Source organism: Falco rusticolus, chromosome 5 (genome assembly GCF_015220075.1).
Source record: "Falco rusticolus isolate bFalRus1 chromosome 5, bFalRus1.pri, whole genome shotgun sequence".
NCBI lineage: Eukaryota > Metazoa > Chordata > Aves > Falconiformes > Falconidae > Falco > Falco rusticolus.
Genome location: NC_051191.1, coordinates 90,217,240 through 90,242,287, shown reverse-complemented (window position 1 = coordinate 90,242,287; position 25,048 = coordinate 90,217,240). Strand labels below are relative to the sequence as shown.

The following is a 25,048-nucleotide window of genomic DNA, read 5'->3' as shown; positions in this document are numbered from 1 at the left end:
CACTCGTCTCCAGTGTGAGATCACGACATGACTCCTCTGTAATGAATTCTTTATCTTGGCAGCTCTCCTGCTTTCTCCCAACTGTGCCTCCCTCTCCCCTTCTGGTCCCAGTGCCGTAACATATGGTAGTATTTGGAGTGCTTTCGGCCTGGGAGCAGGCCTGGCTGCCCACACCTGTGCGCTCACCCTCCTGGCTGCCCCTCAGGCGGCCCTGCTCGGGTCACGCTCCGGCACCGTGACCTTCGCCCTCCTCCCCGGGCACCCCGAGAGCTGCCGGGTTTGTGCAGCCCTTGGGATGCCAGGTCTACCTTGGTGGCGCTGCACTGCTGCCGTGCACCCCCAACCCTTCCCACACAGCCTCGGCAAAGCCACTTGGAGCAGCCGGGGCTGGAGGCTGCTCCAGGTGTCCTGAGCCACCCACCCGTGTGGCAAACGACGATGCAAAGGGGCTCAACGGCGGCCCAAGCCCCGCCGAACCCCACCATAAGGCCGGCCGGGTGGGAAGGCCGCTGTCGGCCCAGGACAGACCTCCACACCCCCGTCCCCGCCGGCTCCCTGGGCGGGCACCGGGCCCTCCACACCCCGGCCCCGCCGAGCTCCGCGGGGCGGGCACCGGGCCCTCCACACCCCGGCCCCGTCGAGCTCCCCGGGGCGGGCACCGGGCCCCGCCGGCAGAGGGGCGGCCCAGGCGCCGGTTGAGGGCGGTCACCCCGCGGGAGCCGGTCGCCACGGCGACGCGTGGGCCCTGCCCGCCGCCCGCCCCGCCATGGGCCCGAGGAGGCCGAAAACCGGTGGGATCGCCTCAGCGGGAGCCGCGGGCAGGAGCTGGGAGGCCGCGCTGGTGTCTGCCCCCCTGGAGGAGGTGAAGGCAGCCGAGGGGCAGCGCAGGGGCCGGCCGGGGAGCGGGGTGGGGGGCCCGGGCCAGAGGAGGCCGCAGCCCCGGCCCTGGTTGCCGCGGGGGGGTCATCGAGGTCGCCCCCCGGTGCGGAGCTGCACCCCCCTTTGCCCCCGCCGCTGATAGGGTTTCTTGCTTTTTCTCCGTTTTCTTTCTTTCTGGGGCTCAGGTGCCAAATTTTGGCTCGGAGTGAACGTTTTATAAACTGCTGAACACCGAGGTTTGACGGAGGTGCTGACACAGCATTAACTGCAGCGTTGAAAATGTGAGGCTGTAATTTTCCTCCTTGAGTGTGTGTAGGTAAAAGGCACTTCCCCCCCCCCCCCCTTTTTTTTTCCCCTCTTTTACAGCGTGTGAGGATCTAAAGGCATATTTACGTTTCCAGGTTCTATGTAAGCAATGTAATTCTAATAAATCTTAACTTGCAAGAGAGACTTTGGTTTCAAAGTAGGGTAGTAGTTTAGCAAACAATAATATTTATCTCGCACGTGTTTATCTAGCGCTGCTTCTGCAAGTGAGACAAATGAGTTCTGTGGCTTCCTTGTTTGGTGGGTTCCAGTTGTGCCCTATTAAAAAACTGAGGGTGTTTCTGTCATTGTTGCTGTGGTTTGGGGTTTGGGGCTTGTTTTTTTCTGACCATGCCAGCAGTTGGTTAAGCATGGGGAAATTTGAGTTCAGGAGGAGGCTTTTAAACTGGCTAATTGCTTTTCCCAGAAAATGCCACAGGTGTCCAAAAAGCTCTTAAACACTTGCTTTTACTTATATTTGGTAGTAACCATGTAGTACAAGTTTAGCCAAACAAAATCACTCTTTGGAGCTAGCTGCTCGGCTGAGGCTGCTGTTTCCCATTTTTCCCTAGAATGTCGATTTTTTCAGCAGAGTTCCAAGGTGCCTGAGTCCTTTCTCGCTGTGGATCTCACCCCTACTCTAGGAGAACCTCCCTGAAGCATGAGAAGGGAGTGGAGGTTCCATCTCCGTCACCTACTTAATTCCTGACCTTTCTCCTGTGTTTACTAGCAAGGTGCCAATTAGTGATATTTTTATTTTATTTTTTTTTATGGTGGTGTTTATTGTGGTTGTGGATATTGTCCAGTGAATTCACTGAACAAAGTGTGTTGTTTCTTCTGCTTCTACATGTAATTTATTACATTTGTTAATTGCAAACCACTATATTGAAGTATTTTAAAAGGTAGGAAATAAAATGCTCGAAATTTAGGAAATGCCAGAATTAGGATTGTTCAGGACCACACATTGAGGCAGATGGAAAGAAATGTTTAATATGTTCACTGAATGGGGCAAGGGTTCTGTAGGAAAAAATATGTGATCACCTAATTAAAGATTATCGTAATGCCTATATGGAGGCATTCCATGGAGGCTGAATTAGGATTCCTGGGTTTCTTAATTCTGGTATTGTCCAACTGTTTTCTGTTCCAGTTGAGCTAATTCCACTTTCTCTCCCTTGCTGTTAGCAGGCAGAGCCTTGGGAACATGGGAAAAACTGGCTCCCTGCTGCAGGCAGCTTGAACTCAGGCTTCTGTGATGCTGGGCAGCTGCTGAAATTTCTTAATTTCTTCTCGCAGGGAAATTCTTACTCAGCTCTTATAGTCAGGGGCAGGAGCATACTCGGTGCGAAACTGTCAAATGCCAACAAATCTCTTCTGAGCATGTGTGACTCCAGATTCATCAAGTATGGCCGAATGTGGATATACTTAGTGTAAATAAACGTGCTCTGTAAAAGCACATCTTTGACACAAGTATGGCTGTGCTACCAGATTTAGTTCCTTCCTTTTGAACACGGAGGGAATTAAATATCTTAATTACTTAATCACATAGGACTTTTTATTAAAGGATAAACAGGATTTTAAAAAATCAAATCTCATTCTGCAAATAGTCTAACCACACTGTCCCCCTCACCCCCCACACTGCCCCGGTAATCCTATAGAATACAAGATTTAAACTCAAATATATAAAGCTCAGGGACTGGAAACAGCCTGTGATAGAGCATGTAGAGAAAGATTTAATTGTAGGTGTCACCAGACAGAGTGCACAAAGTATTTCTTACCCTTCCTCAATATTGTATGTGATACACCATACGAATCTGAAATTATTTGGGAGGTGGCCAGAACTCTGATCAATTAAATGAATTTATCTCCTCGTAATTCATATATGAAGAATTTTTAAATCTTTTACTTGCATCAATTTAGAGAATATTCTTTCCCTTTAACAGAGTCAAAGGGAATTTACTAGAACTGATTGTAAATTGTAGCAGATAGACTAAGCAATGAAATTTCACATTTTAATGTGTGTTTATGACTTAAAATATTTTATTAGTCTGATCTATGAAAAGGAGTCATTTTACCAGTGGTGTTAAGAATTTTATGGACGGGTATGCTAACTAAAATATGATTTAAATGGTATTTACTAACCAAATAATTGCTTTTACTAAACACACTGTGAAAACTGGCAAACAGACAACTTACAAACATGTACAGAGGAAATACGGATTTTGCAGAGCCTCACATTATGGTTTATATACTTTTTTTTTCCCCCTAATGTGCTATGCAGAGGAACATGGAGCTGCAAGCTGTGTTAGCCTTCAGATATTGATCAAGATACTTTGATTGCGTTCACTGCAGATTTAAATCACAAAATATAAATTAAGATTCTTAGGTAGTTTTAAACTTTGCATGCTTTAAGTAGTTAAAGGGCGATATTTGCTAAGTGAGAGGTGAATTCTGGGCGCCCTAATTGAAATAACTGTTATCTATTCTGTGTTCTTATTAGCTAGTATAACGAAGTATAGTTATATAGTTATGTAACAACTGAAGGCATGTTCTGATCTGATTTTCCATCTGTATGGTTTCCTTCATTTTGTTGGCATTTCAGGGCCTGAAAATTGAAAACTCAAAAATCCCCCCATTAAATGCCACAAGAATAAGTGATGATGCAAAATGACAGATACTCAGATTGCCTGGAAATTGCGGGGGGGAGGAGCAGGGGGCAAGGCATGAGGGGGAGATGGCTGCTTGTTGCGTTTCCTGGCCAAAGAGATCTAGAAACTGGTACTGCAAAAATAAAATATATACCTGACTTGTTCAGATGCCTTCTCTAAAACAGCTGCTCTTTTGTGTCTAGGAACTGAAGCAGAGAAAACAAGATATGTTTAAATAGGAAACAAAATTTTGTGAGCTACTACTTCTGCTTTTTTCTTCAATGTGAATTGAAGTTAGAGGATTTTTTTAACATACCTTGTCGTTGTAATACAACTGTGACAAATAAGGCTATGTGTACTGGCTTCTCACTGTTGGAAAAAATCACATTACAGAGGGACACTGGAGGCTTAAGAATAAAATCAGGTGAAGATGAGAAGAACACATTCTGTGTTTCTTGTGAAAACAAGAATTTTGGAAACCTGCTGGCATGGACCATTCAGAGTTAGGGATCTTGCTAGGATTGGAGCCTCTTCACCTGAGGGACACACAAGCTTACTACATCGATGGTTATTTCTAACACTGAGAGAGTCGTTGGTGTATTTCCGCTTGACACAGCGAAGAGTTTTAAAACAGGGACAGAGGGACAGGATGGGACAGGATACAGCATCACTTGTGACAATGATCATCATTGGATGTTTTCTAGTGAGAGTGGTCTGGCCTCCCCTTAATTGGAGCTTGTTTCAGATTTTTTAAGTATTCTGTTAACAATGCCACATTTCCAGCTTCAGTATTTTTTCTGTTCATGTTTGAATTACCATTGTTGATTCTGTGGGCTATCTACTCCCTGCATTTTGGTCTTCTTTGTTCACAGTATGTAGTGCTTGTGTTACACTGTCAGTGGCAGCCTCCCTAGGCTGTTTCCATGCTTTTTCAGTAGTTATTTTTATGGTTTTCTCTATCTTGTTCTTTTAGCGGGGAACCTCATTTGAGGTAGCCTTAGGGTTGCTAATCTATCCTCTTTCAGATCCTTTCTCAGGTCTCACCTCTACAATAACATTTAAAAGAATTAAACTAAGTAGAGGAGCAGTTGTGTATTGAGGGAGAAAATATTTTTAAAGTAACCATATACATTTTACTACTTTTCCTTCTCATTTTTATGTTGTGATTTTAGGTGGTGAGCTGTAGAAGCAGGGTCTGTTTCTTCTCTATCCTTTCAGTGCCTTGAACATTAAGGATACTGTTACAGTATTGATAATATAAGGGCAATATTGCAAAAATAATAGATTTTTAAGGTCAGAAAAGAGCATAGTCAACTAAACACCTTAAACTATATACTAATGCTGCACATTCAATGTCCTTATTGACTTCAGTTGCTGCTCTGTGTTCAGCTTTTCTGAAAAATGATCTCCAAGAGCTTCAAAATTTGGCAGTCTAGAAACAGATGACATGCTATTAATGACTCTGGAAATGCTGGATCATTATTCACTGTTGAAGGGTGTGTAGCTACTTCTAGCACTTATCTCACTCCAGTTCCCAGGTATTACACCTTTTTAACAAAAGCAGTGTTTTTTCTTCCTTTTGCAAATAGGGAGGTGGGGGCTATCTCTAATACTGTTCAAATTTTTACGCAAAAGACCTTGAATCAAGTTGCATATACTTCTGTAGAATTAAATCAGGTGGGATTATGATTTTCACTACCAGTTATCTTGTAGTGGCTCATTCCATGTATTTTGATTTTAATATATTAGCCAGTGTTTTGGCTACACTATTCTCATAGCGGGTCTGTGGAGAAGCTTTAGCAGCTTGTTTCTTTGAAGCAGGGAATTTGCTCAGGGAGAAGATGTGGCACACTGATCTCACAGGCATACCTTTTGCTGAGGGCATACATTTTCCTGAGGATGTTTGTGTTTGGATAAATCCTAAGTTTTTTGAAAAATCGATTTTTGACAAGTGACGCTTACCCTGATGTTTTGCTTTGGTGCTCTGTTACAGCCTGCTGTGAAGGTGAGCATCCCAGTGGAAATCAGGAAAATGCAATCTCCATTGCTTATAGTGCCTTTCCAAGGAATGCAAGGAAAGACTCGTGGAGGAGAGTCTCATTGCTCAAACAGAGTCTTACTGCTCAAACAACTCTGGAAGTGCCTGGGAAGTATTAGATGGGCTAGAGGATAAGGATTTGGAGAAGGAATCTGAAGATGGAGAAAGATGGAAGTGGGATCAGATAATGAAACTAGGGACTGGCTGGAAAGAAGACTGAGAACACAAGCCTGGAGAGCAAGTAACAGAGATGTAGGAATCATTTCAAGTGGTGGAACTCGGATGAGGAACAGAGAGTGGAAGTAGAGGGAGGAATGAGCTAGGGACAGTTGTGACCAAGGGATGGGAGGATCAAAGAGAGGCAGGACTATAAGGGAGATAGGTTTCACAGACATCATTGTTGCAGGGTGATGTTAATCAGCGCTAAGCAGGTTTAATTTGCAGGCACCAAGATTCCAGCAGGCTTGGCCTCATTTCCCTCTTTTGGTGGCCCTCACTGAAGGGGACAGCATAGTGGTATCAGTTGCTCCATTAGCTGACGTCGCAGGTGGCTGGTTGTTCTAAAGGCTCCGTCTCTGCTGGCAAGCCTTGGCAACTCCAGGATACTGCCACATAAGGGCATTTCAATCTCAGTTCTGAAAGCCTAGAAAATTATGCATTTGCACAAAAGTATGGACATCTATATGCTCTCTGTTCAAAGAACGGTAAAGTTTTTGTGTCCAGTTCTTGGCAGCTGTACAACAACAACAACTTTAACTTGAATTCAGATTAACTGCAACTCCCGTGCATGTGTTTTGATGATAATATTGGAATATCTAGCTCTTTCATAGTGTTGTGCATGGTAGCTATCTTGGCAGCTTTAGGCAGGAGGAGGTATTGTCTGTCCCCTGTCCTCCCCTGCAACTGGAAAGGAGAAAAAGAAATTCGGTGTACTTGGTGCAGTCCCCACACAGGGAATTGCTGCTGGCACTTCTCCATTGAGCAGTGCCTGCTGCCCCAGGTCAGCTGGATGCTCTCCTCTCATAAATTCCATCATGTTTGTGTGCTCCTAGAGCATCAGAGATACGCTTGCACTGTCCTGCATTTTGTAATTTTAAAAAACGGAGGTTTATTTTGTGCAGCTATAAAACATCAAGGAAGTTTATGATGTGTGGAACTGTAGGGGCTCTTTTGGATTAGGTATCTGCTCTGTCACTACTTGCAGTTTCAGAAGAGTACACTTAGTGACCCAGGTGACCTTTTCATCTTTTTTGTTGCTCTGAATATTCTGTGGTTAAAAAGAAAGGGCCATACATGTATAATCATGTTGTGCCATATTCATGTGATGTTATGCTTTGTTAAAGAGTATTAGAAGCTGTTTCCTTCCATGCAAGCATTTACTAGTTTGAAACTTACATCAGCTGTTGCTTTCTCCCATCCCAAGTCATCAGTTACTCAAATTGCAAACTTTTACATAGGCTTTTTTTCAGCTAAGAGAAGGAACAAATGAAGAAGGCTACAGTAAAACTGGAAAAAAGAAACTTCTTTTACTATTTACATCTAACTTCTGTTTTGGAATGGTCCTTTCCCTCACTTTACTTAGCTCAGGTTTTGTGCCTCTTTTCCATGAGGACTTTGTACATAATGGTCACATCCATCTAAATCCTGAAGTTACTGCCCTCTCTTAAATTTGTCTGTAAAATCTTTCCCTGCTATGATGCACAGTGGACCAGTATGTGGCTGCTTAGCCTGGTCCTGATTAGCATGACAGTGTCTTGGGACTACCTTGATCTTACTGAAGCTCTTTCCATATTTACCTTTATGCAGCTTTACTGATACCCTTGCAGTTTACACATGCAGATGTACATTGAAAAAAAAAAAACAAACCCAACAATTTGATGATTCCTAAAGCGTGTGCAGCACAGCCGTTGGGTGTGCTTATGGTTCAGCTGCCACTGGTGCTGATAAGAATACTCTGGAGTGAGATGCAGGTGTGCGGGAGGTGGCCAGCTGCTCGCTTCGAGAAAGGGAGTCCAGTAGGTTGAAGCAGAAGAAATGGGAAAGAAGAGTAACTAGTAAAAGTTGCTTAATGACATCACTTTGAAGCTTTTGTGGTATCACTAAATAACATGTTCCAGTCTTCTCTTGTTCTGCATTTCTTTAATACTGAAATAATTTTTTTTCCATAAAAATGTGTAATGTTTGAAAACTGCTAGTGTTTCTCTAGTTTTCGATATTGTAGTTCATAAAACATCATACAAATGATGGTACAATTTTCAGAAAAGGCATCTGTGCATTATCTAATACCTGGGATGAAGGATCTGAAATTTGTTTATTTTTTTCTACAGCAAATAATCACAATAATACATATATTCAAAATCTCCTTCTTGTTTGCTTACTGAGCTGTCAAATCTGCAAATGGCATTTAAAAATCACTTGATCTTTGTGTGATGTTTACATGCAAGGAGGTTTGTAGAGGTTGTTAGCAGGCATTTGTGTTTTCCATAGCATCATGCTGCCACCTGATGGCAGAAATAATTGGGACAAAGTAGTATATGCTTTTTCGGGTTGTGTAGACTTTATTTCAGTGTGATTAATACAGTGATGTTTAATATCTCTTAAAGGGAGTAACTATGTCTACAGGATTACTCCTTGAAACCGCAGATAATCACTTTTGTTTGCTTGAGTTTTAATATCTGAAATGTTTTATTTTGGCACGTAGGATGACTGGAAGCCTAGTATCACTTTTGTTGTTGGGACCAAAATTGAAGATGAAATCCACACCAAGGCCCTGTCTCTTGCTGTGCAGGTGCCGCAGCGGAAGCTCTTCAGTGTGGTAATGCGTGAAGACATTTTCAGACAGGTATTCTAAGAAAGGACCTTCTAATAACAAACCAAACCCTAGATCTCACTTCTAGATACTAACTGCTTTGACCTGGAGTAACTATACACTTCGTATTCAATTGAATTGCTCTGTGCAAGTTTTAAAAATTACACTAATTTATAGGAGTTAAAAATGGAAAAAGAAAATCTTATTCTATAAGCTCATCCGCTCCCTGTAAATAGTGAGGTTTTGTTACAGGCTTTTCTTCAAGGTGCTGATCACAAAAGCTCCCTCCCTAAGGTACAAACATGGGATACCATAAGATGATTCCTCACTGTTTTGGAGTGAGAGTGTAATGTTTGCAAAAGGGAATAATGAGTAAAACTATTTGTGTAAACTTAAAATCTTCTCACAGTAGAATGCTTTATTTCCTTGCAGGTCAGAGAATCTGGGAATCAAAAGGGGAAAAAGGTTAAGGATGTGCCTATGCACTATGAGGTATGTTAAAACATGGAGTGCAGAGTCAGTGCTCTTTCGCGCTGAAGTAAATACAGCTGTGTGATTGTGTTATGCGTACCTGAGTAAATGCAAAGCTGTCATATCTAGCTGGTAAAAACATTCAACCATCTAGATACTTAAACTACTTTCGTTTTGTGATACCAACAGTGTTCTGTTGGACTGCTAATTAAGTGAGGATTAAGTTGTCTTTTCAGGGATGTGAGTTAGTTTTATTATGTTAAGAATATGTTATATGGTCATATCTGATGATGGTGTCATAAATTACAGTAAAATGGTCTGCTCTCTCAGATGCTCCCAGTAATTTAGAGACTTATGCCTTCATTTATGGGAATGCAGTCTCATAAATGAAACACCATCTCTGTGTGTTAGTATCCATTCTGATCTCATTTTGATGTTAAATTCTAACCTGGTTCGTCTAGTGGGGTATGTCAGCGGGGTTAAGAATCATGCTTAGTACAAAGAGTACTTCCTCCTACCTTGTTAATGTTTTACTTACAGCTTGTGAGAGGTTATAAAATCCTGTGATTAATTAGAAGATTGTTTAAAATTTTCTCAGGTACAGTTTTATGGCCCTGCAGACCTGGAGCATAGAGAATTTTGGATCCCTCTAAAGAGATCTTGTTTGTGTTTTACTTCTGCAATGACTAATAAACTTTTTATGTGTCTCGGGTTTTGGTGGACTTTATAACAGGTCTTTTTAGTTGCAGTCTGTTTTTCAGTAATGCCAGACTACTATCCGAACAAGTCCCTTTGGAATTATTTACCACTGACATGACTGTGAATTTTATGCAATTAACCCTCTTCATTTAGGACTAGCCTCCCAGGCAAACTCACCCTTGTATTATCTGGTATGTAAAACCTCTTCAGTCCTACTGACAGAAGGATTTTGAAGTCTAGCTCTAAGCAGAAGCTTTGTATGATACCTGTATTTAATTACTAAGAGCAATTTTCCTTGTGAAGTGGATACTTATTAAATTCCAGCTGTCAGTGCTGTGTCTCATTAGCTGCTTACTTTACTCCTCAAAGACATTTTTTTTCCTCCCCCTCCTTTAACAGAGAATATAAAATGCCTGTTCTGACCTTTTGCTTGGACTCAGTTTCCGTTCTAGCTGTAGTAAATTAAAAGATTGATCATGTTGCCACAAGCATTAAGATCCTGCCTCTCTGGGCAGAATTTGCTCCAGAGCGTTCACTTAAAGTCCATGTGCAGTTTGTGCATTCAAAGCTTTCACTGCAGCAAGGATAAACAAGAATGAGGTTAGCACAGAGCACAGGCTTGTGAAGCGTTCTGCTGAGAGGAGCATTTCTCTCCTCACCGTATGCAGTTCTCTTCTCTGCGGTAGGATTCAACACACTGGCATTTCCACAAGTGCATATTCATTTCTAGGGAGGCTGTAAATGAGAATCCTGACATTTAATGGTCTTTGAACATGACATGTACATGTGTGTGAATCTGGGACTGATGACATGCAAAGTAATGTGGTTATTAATGGTATTAATAGTAACGTTGTTACCCATGTCAGTCTTGCGCATTGCATCTACTGAGATGCAGGGGGGGGTAATAAATTTCAGTGCAGCAGTCTGCAGTGCCTACAAGTCAAGAAACTTTAACAAACTGCTCTTGGTATTTTGCAAGCTAATTATATATCATACAAAAATAATTCCTTTTGTCTATTTTAAATTATTTCCCTTCAGGGTTTCTATTGTCTTACTGTGTTGTATTTCATATCACTCTTATTGTACAAAGTGAAGAGGATTAGGGCAGGCTTTATGAGTATGTAGCTAAAAGATTTCCATATCCATGAGAATTAGGTACCTAATGCCTTAAATCTCTTAAATGACTTGATGGGAGTAGGAGTCCTGGTTGGTAGTTGTGTGCTAATTCCAGCACTTAATTAAGTGATGATAGGCTGAATCTGTCTTAAAGATGCCATGGAAATTATTTTTTCTCTTTGTATATGGAAAGGAGAATGTTACCCTTCCTGTAAAATATCAAGAGATTTCGTAATGAATCAGATTAATTTATCATGTACAGTTTTTTGAACAGACAAGACCTAGAACTACAGCATGTTTAAATAAAATATATGCATTTTATAAGCAAGGTAAGTATCTTTCAATGTTTATGTACCTGTTTCTTTTGTCAGCTTTCTGTTAAGGCTGGTAATGCCATGTGTAATTCAGGTGCTTTACCACTACCACTAAATATGATAGTGGTTTAGTTTCCAAACTTTGTGTTTTGAAAATCTATTCAAGCCTAAACATTCCATACTAGATTTTTTCATGAGGCTGATTACCCCCAACCCCCTTGAAAGTTCTGGTGAGTTTGAGTTCAGGGGCTGTGTGGATGGAAGGATTTTTATTTAATTAATTTTTCCCTTGTTTCCAGTTTTGTTGGACTTAATTGGGACAAGGTCAGGAAAGTTGCCTTTATGTTACCCAGGAAATTTGGAGAAGGAATCTTGTCCCATACTCATAAAGGAAAAAGCTGGAGCTGGGGGGTAGTACTATGGTGAGAAAAGATTGTGAAAGAAGATGAAGCCTCATGTGGCCTGTTCGTGTGAAAAGACTGGAAGTAGTTAGAGGGTGTCACTGAGAACAGACAGTTAAATAAGGAACATGGCCATGAGAGAGAAGGATGGAAGGGACAGAGATGTGGAACAGTTTGGTGGTTCTGTCAGATAAGCTGAGATGCTTGCGATAAAGGGTCACAGAAGGATGAAAAAGGCACAAGTGGCAGAGACGAGAGCAATTCTGCTTTTATGTGGGTCCCAGAACACTGTTTTCAAAATGTGTCCTTGTGCTTGTGAAGCCAGCAGAACTGAAGTCTTGTAACAGCAGCATCCTTCCACACTGCTCTGACTCATCTCCAGGACAAGCCTTCCTGTGTAACCAAAAAGGCTTAATTGCAATTAAAAATATTAATCTTTATTACCTGTCAAGAATTAATATATTAATTCTGGTTTCTCACAACAATGCTCTTACCTATATTTGTCAAACTAAAAAATACAATAAAATCAGGTGCCAAATCCAAATCATGGCCCATTCTCATCCTGGAATGCTGTAAGACTGGAGCAGAATTAATCAGCTGTAAATGAGTATTTCCCAGCTGTTAAGCACTGCATAGATAGCTCCTTCTACTGGCATCTTCTGCATTTGAGGATGGGAGGCAGCATGAGCAGTGTGCACTGCACTCCAGTAATCCTTGCTAGACTTAGGATTTATTGAGGACAGGTATAGGTGAATAGAAGTTAGAAAAGCTCTAGGCATGGCAGAATTTTATATATACATAAGTGTATACAAATATATAAATGCATAAACCCAAACCTACGGAGTAAATCCAACTTCTGCTAGGCTCTGAAAGAGCAGAAGCATGTTTTAAGCAGAAAAGATGGGCACAAGGCAGGGGAAGAAGCCATTATGCACGTGGAGTGAAGGCTCCGATAGCAGCAAATCCCATAACTTGCAGGGCATGGAAGGAGAAAGTGGTTGGAAAAGAAATTCATATTGGAAAGGAAAAGGTAAATGGACTGTCTGGGCCTTGAACCTCAAATGCCGTGGAAGTGTTTGGTGTAATTGAAAGGAAATTTTCCTACAAGTGAATTATTTTTTTTTAATCCTGCTGTAATGATGCCTTTTTTCTCCTGTCTTTCCTTCTCCTGCAAGACACAGAGCTTTGAAGAGTTTTCTTTGTCTGTTCCTCTCTAGTAAAACTGACCCGATGCTCTCTTGTGTTCTCAGTCTGTGCTGGGAAGGGCTGGGTAAATGCCCAGTGGTTTAGGCTTACAGGGTGCCAGTTTACGCTGTTCTGGCTTACAAGGGGATTTAAGTGGGAGCTATGGCACTTCTGTGAGAGGTAACTTCTGGTCAGGTGTGAAAACTTCAGAACTGTTTTGCAAGTGTAAATATGATCTGGTTTCCCAAGAGACCATAGTGAATTCTACAGAAATATGTATATGTGTGTGTGTGTATATATATATATATGTCAGCACAAAATAAGATCACTAAATTGTTTTGACTCTTCTTTTTTGGTAGGAAAGGCTACTGACAAGAAAAGTTCTAAACAGTGTAGCCCAAGAGTTGGATTTCTTACCAGTATTGCTGTCACCAGTTTGGTTTTATGTCCTGCGAAATTAGTAGCTAGACAGATTTGATTGGCAGAAGAGACTGTTGTGACCTGTAGCACAGGTCACAGTATTTTTTTCAAAAATAATCTCTATGTTGGAATTTCAAAAATCAAGATTGGATGCTTTTTCTAAATGATTGAAAACAATTGAGAATCTGCTACATCTTAATTTGTTTCTGGGGAGACCATTTCCTGATAAAAGTTACTTCTAGTTTCAGTGTAAATGTTATGTTTCAATGTATGGCTTACAGCCATATTTACCAAATGAAATAAAGTCTTGCAATTATTCTCTGTGTAGAAACTTTGAGATTGTGTTCAAATTGTCCCTTAACTTTTCCCTTTATTTAGCAATGTGTAATACATTCCTTCATGGTTTTTCTTCAATTCTTTACTAATTTCTGTTAATCTTCTTAACCAACATTTACAATTCACTGATTTTATTTAGTTATGGACACTGAATGGACTTGGTGTTTTTGTTGAATATATATCAAATGCAAGCAAAACATAATGCATGTACTCCTATTTGATAGCTCATCATATACGAGTCTGAAGATTGTGTAAGTTATCGTGAGTGCTGCCTTGCACTGAGAGCTAACTTTGGATTGATCAGTTCATCCTTGACAAATGAATCCTTCCCAAAGTGACCACTTTACAGGTTCTCCTTCACATAAATGTGGTGGGTTTCTTTCTTCTGAGATAAGTCTTGTGATTTAACAAAACCAAATCATACTGCTTTCTTGCATTATACTAGCTACATTAACCAAATTTCTTTGTATGAATGAGTTTTCTGCTACATTCTTTGCATCGCCATGGTTATTGTGTCTTCTGGATATCTTGTAATTGAAGACTTGTTGTCTTTTCCCAGATCATTGACAAGCTGACAAAATAGCCTCAGTACATTGTATGCTTTATACCCCACAAGAAACTTACCTGTTTGATGATGACTTTTTGTTTGTAATTGCATTTTTAGATCTGTCAGTTAATGAGTTTTAATCTGTGTCACTGCTTGCTAAAGCAATGGTCAAAGAATACTTAGGGAATTCTGCTTTTGGCTGTATCATATTAATCTGTTTCAACTAGAATTGCAGTCTTACCAGAGGAAGCTATTCTCTTTGTGAAAAGGCACCTTCCTTTTGTTTCCAAGAAGAACAAAATTGGATTGGTAATAATTATTGGTAATAATTATTGATAATATTATTATTGTTGTTCAATAAATCCTCCATTAGGACATTAAGGAAATAATATCGGCTCCTCTGTTACTCTGCTATGATCAAGATTACATTGCCAGTACTTAAATACATACTTTATTCTACTTTCCTGTTTTTTAAGTGTTGGTGTGACATCAGCTTTCTTTTATTCGCTTTAAATCTGCCTTTGTTCTCTGAGAGTTATTAAAGTCAATATTCAGCATCTGAATTGCTCCTCATACCTGTTTGTAATACTACTTTGATTACATTGCCCAGGTCTACTGGTTTTTGGTATGCCGAGCTTTAAAAGCTTCCTTCTTGCATCCTTCTGTTGATACAGTTGGAAGTAACTGCTTATTGATGAAGTGACTGTTGGTTTTCCAAATGCAGAGCAGAAGAATCACGGATTAGGCCTTCTTTCCTACACCTTTATTGACTCTTCTACTGTTTCCATTTAATACCAAACCAATGCCATGTTAATGATATTTTTTCCTGGTACCATTTGAAAAAAAAAAAAAAAATCTGTTATCATCTTTATCTCTGCTGGTGTATGTTGTCTTTCTCTTCTTTTTCTTGCTTTTCTTCCTTAAATCTGAAATAGTGAGAACTTTTAAATGGGGCTATCCAGGATCTGGATATCCAGGAACCCATCTGATTGCACTGGATTATCTCTTGGTTGATTCTGGCATGTGACAAGCCAGCAAACATTAGCTTGCATGTCACATGCTAGAACTGTTAATACTTACACAGAAGGGTATATAGGATTTTGATTACAAATTGGTTTTTTTGTCTTCACTGGCTGAACACAGGATCTGTTTGATTCTCCAGTTGCCTTGCTTCCGGATTGGCATGGAAAATGGTCCTTATACAAAACCTCACCTTATTTTACCTCCTTGCTAACAGGGAAATAGCACTCACTCAGATACTTCGAACTTCTGGACTGATAAAAGCAGAACTGCCAGTTTTACTGTCTGAGTCAAGATATGTCACAGCCAACCTGCATCACCAGGCAGATACCAACCTACTTGTGCAGTTTCCACAAAAAAATCCAGAGACCCCCAAATTAAATCTTTCTACTGCCAAGCTTAATATACACAGTTTTGCCATTAAAAATCCAGTTCAGTTGAGTGCTTGCATATAAATCTTAATTAGTTCATGCTCTGTGCAGCTCATTTTGAGAACTAAAAGGTTATTGGTTAGAAATAAAATCTTGCATTGTTTTAAGATTATTTATATGGTACATGGGCTTTTTTCTTTGGTTGTTTTTTTTCCCCCTAAGATTGTGCTGTCAGAATCCTTGGGAAGTTGTGTAATGGTCACAGCACTTCTTGCCTTAATAGGCAATAGTCTGTAGCAGAGTCAGAAGGATCCTTGGGTTTTCTAGGTGTAACAGAAACAGATTCCTCTCCTGTCACTTCTAACACAAAATATGTAACCCAAGATATTAAGAACTTCTGTAGGATAGTAAAATGTAAGAACAAACATGCTGAAGTGGAAAAAACCATGATTAATTTAGCCAGGAAGCAGTTGATGTAAAGCAGCTTTTAAGCATTTCTGTGATTTCATGCTTTACTACAAGCATGTGGAGTGTAGACTTAGGAAGTGGGGGTTGCTGCTGGTAAGACTGTTGGAAGTGCTGGTCATGTCATGATGTAAAGAGAAGGGCCACTGTAGGCTGGAACTGAACATGTAGTTTCTGGGATCAGTGCTCTTACTGTATTACAAAATTTTATATATAAATATGTATATATTGTATTATATATAATTATGTGATAGATAATTATATAGTTATATAATAAATATACTATCTAACAATGTCGTCAATAGAAAAAAAAAAACAGAGGGCAAGGAGAACAGCATTAGGGACAAGGAGTATGCATTTATTTTGTGTTAAGGATGTTATAGTAAATTCCTAGGGTAGAAAAATCAAAAGTTTTGGGTTTAGATTGATGTGAAAACAAAACTCTTACTGTCGCAAACATAACACGGCAAGAAAAATTTTCACCCAGGAAGTACAAGATGTTGTGTGGCACCTGGAGGAGAGCAGACTTCTTAGTAGCCAGGCTATGTGTCACTGAAGAAAAAAGTTTCAGAAATAATGCTAGTCAGGAGTATTTTTAAGGAAGCCTTCTGGTTTCTTGTGGAAACATGTAATTAGAGGTGACGTATTTTTGTGGAAATTTATAGATTTTGATAAAACACCATCAGAGAGGTTGTGGTCAAGAATAGGCTTTCTCAAAAGTAAGAGACAGTCTTATTAAAGCCCAGCCTTCTCAGTCTAAAAATGTATGTCAATAGAATTCCATTTTGTAATAAAAGTTAGAAAGATTTTGTTTTCATTCCACTGTAGAACAAAACTAATTGTAAAAGTTATTGTAAAATGGAACAGCTCAGGAGCCAAAACTTGTCTGGTATCATTGTTTTGATGAGAGGGTTCGAAAGTAAAAACAACTTTGGCAGCCATGCTGAATGGTTGGAAGGATAGAAAGATTTAATTTTCTTTTTCATTCCACTGCAGAGCAAAACACATACTGCAGTCTTAAATGTCGTAATACAATGGAACAGTTCGACAGGCAGCCTTTGTCCAGTGCTATTGTGTGGATGCAAGTTAAGAGAATGTTTTTGCAGAAGGACTTGGCCCTTACACTATGGATATGCAGAGGATTAATGCTCCAGAAACAGCAGAGAGTTGTTACAAGCAGATACCTTTTAGGGAGGTACTGGCTCCGGGGAAGGGTAAGGAACTTTACACCCTGCTGTGGGCACTGTCTACTCATCTGGTTGCAGCTCTGTTACATCTCTTACAAAGCTCCTGCCAGGTGCGTTGTAGTGTAGAATAGAGTATGTTTTGTAAATGATCCCACTGTATGAGGTGGTATGTTTACCTGAGATACTTACTGTCTTGTCTCCTGAGGAGAGTTTAACTACTCTCCCTACTGGGTCAGTTTACTTAAAAGAATGTTAAAGACAAAATTCATTAGCTTAGGCTTAGCAAGTTTCACAACTCCCATTGGCCTTCAGCAGTTTGTGAATATCAGCGTGAATGAGCCTTATGGAAGACTACCAGTGTCTGCCTATCAGCTGAGGTTAGATTTACCCTCTCTTTACCTCACAGGAGACCTTTAGAAGCAGTTCAGTTTGCTCTGCTACTAACTGAGTAGGGACGATTTATGGCTGTGCCAAAATACTCCGAACAGAGACTATCGCACCCCAGGACACAAATCTTTGGCATCTTCAGATGAACTGCAGACTTAGGTTATCCATATTCTTTCTAGATAATGTTAGGAAACTCCAAGATTTTCTACATCTTGAAGATTTTTCTAGCAGTCACTGAAGGAAAAGCTACAGAGGCACCTACCTGTCCTGCTCACCTTAATTCTTACTTCAGAATGTCTTTGGCTGGTAGACTTAGTGCTTGCTAAATTGCTTGGACTTTGATTGCCTTGCTAGCACCAATATCCAAGAGAGTAGAATATCATTGCCAAACGCCTTGTCATAACTTGCCCAAATGGAAACAAAAGAACATGTTCTGACAAAAGAAAAGGCATTCAGCAGCCTTTCCAGAACAGCAAACATCTCGCCTAGTTCTGTGTTCCATATGCCAGTCCAGTATGGATGTCTTAATGACCTAGGTCATGCTAGTGGCATTAGAGGTGTGTGTGAGATCAGGTGAATAGTTTTAAGCCTCAGATAACAGCAAAGGGATGTTAATGTCAAATATAGGAAACCCATGCCACCTAAAAAGAATAAAATATTAGGCAGACATACCATTGTGTCTTTGCATCAGCCTTTGCCGCTGTGATTCTGTGATTGTCAGAGCATCTGATGCCACTCCATGATCAATAGTGGCCTGTGTAGTCCTTTGAGTTATCAAATTATATGCCTTCTATTTGAGATTTCTTTTATTCCATGAGACTGGGCTGTTGTTGCTATGAACCAATCGGTCTTAGGAATTGTAGTTGTGTTCAATCGATTTCTGAAGTCTCTCCAGTTTGGTATACTGTTCCAGGGACCCCTCTAAGGATGTTAAGAAGTACCAGGATTTTTAAATGCTGAAACTGGGGCAAAAAGTCTTGAGCTCCTGCAGGAAAACAATCTGTGTCATCTCATTTTCTGGTTTGTAAAATCTGAGAGGTCGGATCCTGTTATTTAAATGAGACAATTGAACATATTCATCTTTTCAGAATAGCAACTCTTCTTCATAATCCTAATCCCAGTATTCTAGAAGCAATGCCCTCTGCATGTATTATTACTTTCCTACTGTTATTTGTAATTATTTGGCCTGAAGCCAGTCATAAAACTCAAAATTACTGACAACTTATTTTCTAGGTAAGAGACTTAATACCTTTTGAAATTCATCTATTTCAACCCTGCTTTGGAACACTGATGAGACCTCGAGTTTGCTTCCTAGATTACAAGGTTTCCTGCATGCATGCAACTTGGTATAAAATTCCCTGCTTTTTCTGTGCAGGTTTTGTTGAAATCTCTGTGTAACTAGAGCAAAGAGCAATTATGTCTGTAAGCGTGACATCCTTAGATTGATAGAGGGACCCTCTGGAGTAGCCAAAGGAAATGTTGTTCTCTGTTTTGTTGCCTTCAAAAATTTCAGGTTGTTGTAGTTGGACAATAGAGTCTAAGTCACTTTTCTCAAGTAGAGCAACTAATTCCAGAATCCTTTAGTACCACAGGTTAAAAAAAAAAAAAAATGCCCAAACCCCCGTTGCAGAGCTGGACCAAGGTGGAAAGATCCTGCCTAGGAGCTGTGTGGTGCCAAGCCTATGAGGCCATTGGTACTTGCTGCCCCTTGAGCTCTGAGGCAGCTCAGGAAGCTCTGGCAAGATGTAGCTAGATGGGTTCTGCCAGCACAAGGGCTGATGGGACAGCTTTGCTTCTTAAATCTTTTTGTTCCGCCTCTGACTGGGTTCTCTTCCTAGCCAGATGCAATGTTAGGGAAGCATGACTAAACCCTTTAGCTTTGTAATGTTCATTGTGTGGATCCAGTTGGCTGGAATTACTGGAGACAATTTGCTTCTCAGAAGCATAAAATATTCTACTCTACAATGGAAAGACTTGCTGGGTAGATTCATACCACTGAAATGTAAACATTTCAAGATTTGATTGTAGCAATGTATATTTTCTGAGCACAGATTACAGTAGACTGGCCTGTGCTTTGTTTTTAAAAAGGCCTGGGTTCTGTAGGAGTTCTTCAGAAATCACTTAAATGCCATTTCAACTGTCTCCCCCAAGGCAGAGTGTTAAAAGTTAACAGGTATCTTGAAGGGTCACACGGGGGAACCTTCCATATGCATAAAACTCCTTCCTGAGATAGAAATGCTAATGACTGAGCTTTGGAATCCTGGGATATTTGTATCGTATTTTTTTCTTCCCTTAAAGCAGTTTTGTTTGGTAGCAGCTAGGTGGTCAAAATGTTCTAGGAGGTACATGTCATAGATGGTGAAAGCTCCTGTATAAGCTCTTTAATAAAGCCAAGGTGAAAAGTCATCCTAATTTTTATGTATTCTATTTTCTCATTTTTACTTTAATTGGGTTATTCACCTGTTTGTATTTCCCTTAAAACATTATTTTAGTACGTGTAAGACTAAGACACATACGCTGTACACATGTTTTAGGAAGTTCTCATTCTGCATTGCTGAGATTAAACCAGTTAAGGTATGCCCTCAGGTTGCACATTTTCTGTAGAGGGAGATTTAAAGAACAGACCTTCTTACAATGGCTATTTCTAACTGGCTTTCTGCTAACCAGATCAAGCTGTGTTGTGATTTGGTAAAAAACAGACTCACTCATATGAGTGTCAACATATTTTTCTAGGGTACAAGCAACCATTGCAGCTGCTTTGCGATACGTTCTCACAATAGAAAGGCAGCTATTTAGTACATGAACAGCATAAGTATTTGCTCAGTATTGCTCAATAATGAGTGTCCTATTCTTATTTTAGTAGGCTTGTTTGAAAATTACTCTGAGGGGCAAAAGAAGTCATCAAATCCACTTTATTTTTTTTTTAATTGACTGGAATACATGTTGGTAAAGTCTTCATTGATTAACAAAGATGATTCGTTGGCTTACCTCAAGTTTTACAGTCTGACTTGTAGGTACATAAGCTCTCCAAGGGCCTCTGTTCAGATATGCAATTGATTTATTGATTTACAGCTCAGTTTGAATTGTGAGTGGTTCATTCAGCAATGAATGATAATGGGTAAGCAAGTGATCTTTTGACATTGTAGTTGGGAAGATGTTTTGAGAGGGAAAATGAAATTAGGTGAATAGTCTGATAGTAGAGACTGAATTGCCTTTCAGTACACTGGAGGTGCAATCTTGAAAGAAATGGTTTCAGTTAGTGCAGTGCCTTCTTGGTATTCTTTCAAGATGATTCTTTGTAGTATGCTATAGTCAATGAATGACATCAGCAGATTTAGAAATATTTAATAGTATGTGTAAGGTCACCTTTGGACAATAAAAATGTATTAGTATGACACATGCAGCTTTTGTTCTGTAGCCTGTCTTGAAAGCTGTCAAAGTGACAATCACTTCTTTTTTTTTTTCCTGCTTTTATGAGTTTGCTCAGGAAATATTAGAACAGTTAATAACTTGATTGGTACTTGTAATCCATATAGCCTCTTGACTGATGGCTCTTCTGTTTCAAATTGACTTGAAATGTGTCAGCTGCTAAGGGATTTTAATTACTGAAAAGTTCTTCTAGGAACCATTACGTTTCTTTTAGGAAGCGTTATCTGAAGAATATGTGATGGCCAGGATTTCATACAGTTTCAAGAAGAAGAGGGAAGACAGGGCTTTGTAACGCTCACCCTGGCTATGGGAGAACTACACTGTGAGACTGGCTGATGGCAGTTCATGGCAAGGGATGCTACTGCTTCCAAGTAGTGATAAAGCTGTGAAAGTTGATAATGTGATTTATCACTCTGAAAGTTTTTCTGATTATGATATAGCAGCTGCTATGGTTCTGTAAATTGAAAAGGAGGCATTTCAAAGAAAGGTACCATAAAGACTCTGGCTTTAAATGTTACCCGAACATTTAAGACCGCTCTCCTGTCTCGGTGGTGCTGGCATCTGCCAGAGCATCGGACAGTGCAGTGTCACTTACAAGCATTCTTGCAGTGTTTCAGTGGCTTGAAATACGTGTCCTCTGCACCAGGCAGCTAAACTTCTGCGTGGGTCATACTGCCACCATATGAGATCAAATACTGCATCACTGAAGCCTTTCTGCACTTCACAAATGTGACCCCTGCGGTGTGAGGAATGCTATGTTTCCTCTTCCTTTAAAGGGAAAGAGGCCCTACCTAACTGCATTTGTCCATCCAAGTTTCCATGGTTTCTCACATAGGAAAAAGGTCATCACTGGCAGGATGAAGTATAGCCAATCTGAAATGAATCCACTTCATGGTATCCCAAAAAATTCCTTCTGTACTCCTACCAAGTCTTTGTCTTCAGCTTTGTTTTTTTAATTGAGGCTCTGTGGATTCTTAGCTGTTTATGCCAGGTGCCTGCATAATTCACAGGATGACAGATGAAGTAAACATACATAAGTGTAATAGATTTAATTTCTTTTATCCACTGTATATGGAATGATCTATTTTGTGTCTAGCAGTGATGAAGGTTTGTTTTTTATTTGCTTATGCCTAAAGCAGATTTTACATAGCTGTACAAAAAACTGTTTGCTTTCTCTGCCTTGCCAAATGTAGTGTGCTCATTTTATCTTTGTCTTATTTGTCTGACCTCTCTCCACAGTCGTGGAATGTACTCCTGTTCCTTCCTTCTTCCAAGAACAATAAATCAGCAACTGCCATCGAGCTGGGTTACTATATATACAGTTGTCAGGAATCCTTCCAGAATCCCTCTCTTTCCCCTCTGTTGTGTTTCAAGAAATGTGCAACTCGTCTGGATTAGGCAATTGGGAAGCATCCCCTTCCATAGGCTGTTAACACCACTTCTGCAAAAAAACCTGTATGAGATTTTTTTCTCTCTAAGGGAAATTACTATGCTATTTCTACCAGTCTCTTTTTTTTCCAGAGCGCAGATTTGTGTACCTAGCTCTGGATGACTGTTTTTTTATTGGAATAGCTGGTAGTTTCTAGTGTGCCTACAGTCTGGGGGAGTTTTTAAGTCTGTTCTTAACATATCCTTGATTTTCTGCCATGACTTTGAAGTCAACAGGAGACTTTCTAGAAGCCCTCTATGGTTGGCTTGTTGAGGTAGTGACCAGTAAGTAATCTCACCCTGAATATGAAAGATGTAAAGCAGAACTGATCTTAACCATGATGTGTTTTCCTATGTGTATGTTAAGGAGATCATCAGGTTTATTAGCGGTTGAGGGGCAGGATTGTTTTTGGAGGGTTTATAAATGCAAATATTTTGGTTGCTTTGTCTCCCTGTTATGCGATTCCAACAAATCTGAATTTTAAGAGATTTATTTTTCCTTACTTTGCTTTCATTTGTATGAAATAATAATCCAGCATATAATAGTCTGGATTTCATTTTGGCTTTGTTTTATTTAGAGAAGCATTTTTAGTGGCTATGTTTGCTTACGTAGGTTCTACTTGTGAAGTTAAAATCTCTAAGCTGGGCAAGAAGCTATGAAAGCTCCAAGCTAATGGTGGTGTTTGCGCCAGACAAGACACAGTTCAGTGAGATGCAGTGTGCACCTTCATTGTCTGAATGTTAGCAAGCAAAATTGACACCATATGTGCCCAACTGTAATTGCTCCAAGAGGGGAAAAGAGAAACATGTCAGAACATTTGAGTAACACCTAATTCAGCCCATGGTTATAAATAAAGCTGATGGTTGCTTAAAAACAAAAGTAGGAAAATATTATGGTTATATTATTCCTCAACAGCGCTTCCTACATAGGTGAACTTTATTACAGAGACAACACAAGTGAAAAGAAACATATAACAACTTTTTATGGTATTTTTATGTTATTTTATTTTTTTCGCAGTAAATAAAGTGGTTATGAGGCTCCAAGGAAAACGGCCCAGATGTTACTGAGTTGTATGAAATTTAGTGGAAACAAGCTGTAAAAAACATAGTCATAAAACAGCCTGTCAATGCCACACATCTGGACAATGCAGCTGTATGTTCCTGCTGCTGTCATCACCCTAAGAAAACTCAATAGCCTTATTTCACCCCAATTAGGCTGCATACCAGCAGAATCAGAATTACACAGGGAGGGGGTATATTTTCACCAAGACAGACCCTCTCAAATTCCACTCAAGGAGTTTCTATCTTCCATTCAGGGCTAAAGCCTCAGACACTAGTCACTTTGTAAACAGTACTCAAAACTATTCCCCTTGATTTGCTATTTGTTATATGCTTTTTAATTTATTGCTTTATAATAAGTAGTGGCTTCATGTTGCTTCTCTGTTTAAAACCTAAAAGAATGACATTTTACTGTGAGAACTGTGTGTCTGTTGACCTTTACATGAATCATAGACATTTTCTCCATTCTAGTTTTGTCTCATACTACAGCAGATATATAACTTCATTTGAGGTCTTAGGAACTAAAGAATAGCTGTGTATCTTACTGGTATATTGTTTTTCTGGAAGTGTGGCTGTTTTGACCCACGCATTGTACAATGTGAGATAGTGTTTCGGCATGCAGAATATGTCAAATGCAAAATTAAACCCATACAAGTCTTAGTTATTTTGGGATTTTTTTTTATTCTCTGCAGGTGATAGAAGTAGCGAAAGCCATTCTAGATAGTGGTGAAGAAATTCCTGTAACACTAACTGGAAAGCTGTTGAAATTTCAACTGCTTTGTCTCAAACAGAAGGACCTTCAGAGGAGAGAAGCTGAAAAGGTACTATAGAACGCCTTAGTGCAGATGCTTAATTAACTTTATGAAGACACTTCTAGTGCTGTTTCCATAAATCCAGCTTTCTCCTCATGCTTAACTTCCTAGATCTGTAATTGAAATGTGAATTGAAATTTATCTTTTTGATTTAATTACATTTTGGGGAAGAAGCTCTCAATTATTTAAGTGCAGGTGAGACAGGGAAAAGAAAAGAAAAAATATTGTGCAAGAACTCTTTGCTAGAGCGAGAAGTAGTAATGTCTTAGCTGAGTCTTAGGACCAATAGAAAATAGAGCTAGAAACTAGCTTCACTGAATATATCTCTGCTGAAGTAAAGGTAGGAGAGGTTATTACTTGAGAGGTATCAAGGACAGATGCAGAGCAGCAATATGAAAAAGTTATTATCATAAATAGCCTCTCAAGGAAGTTTGGAGAAGTTATCTATTCCAACCTTCAGCACTAAGGCAAGATAAAATTTACAAAAGCTATTCCTGGCAGATGTTTCTTGAACCTCTGCTTCAAACCTTCCACTGCTGTACTTTTGCTTTTCTATGGCAATCAGTAATACTGCTCAGCTATCTCTGCAATGTAGCCATTTGGAAAACGTTTCTAACCTTATCAACCCTGCTCTGATTTAAACCTGTTACTGCTTCATTTGTCGCTGTGTATGGGGACACTTCTTACCCTCCATTCTGCAGATAGCTATTATATATCTAACTAAGCA

At 39.8% G+C, this 25,048-nt stretch overlaps 1 protein-coding gene across 1 annotated transcript in view; it reads left to right on the top strand.

Moving 5' to 3' along the window:
- The first annotated feature begins 755 nt into the window (after window positions 1-755).
- Window positions 756-25,048, top strand: part of SPAG17 (sperm associated antigen 17) — a 111,794-nt gene continuing 87,501 nt past the window's right edge. The window contains exons 1-4 of the mRNA XM_037390739.1: window positions 756-862; window positions 8,567-8,707; window positions 9,107-9,166; window positions 24,202-24,330. Coding sequence (XP_037246636.1) covers window positions 767-862; window positions 8,567-8,707; window positions 9,107-9,166; window positions 24,202-24,330 — 426 coding nt within the window. The 5' untranslated portion in view covers window positions 756-766. The remainder of the gene's footprint in view (window positions 863-8,566; window positions 8,708-9,106; window positions 9,167-24,201; window positions 24,331-25,048) is intronic.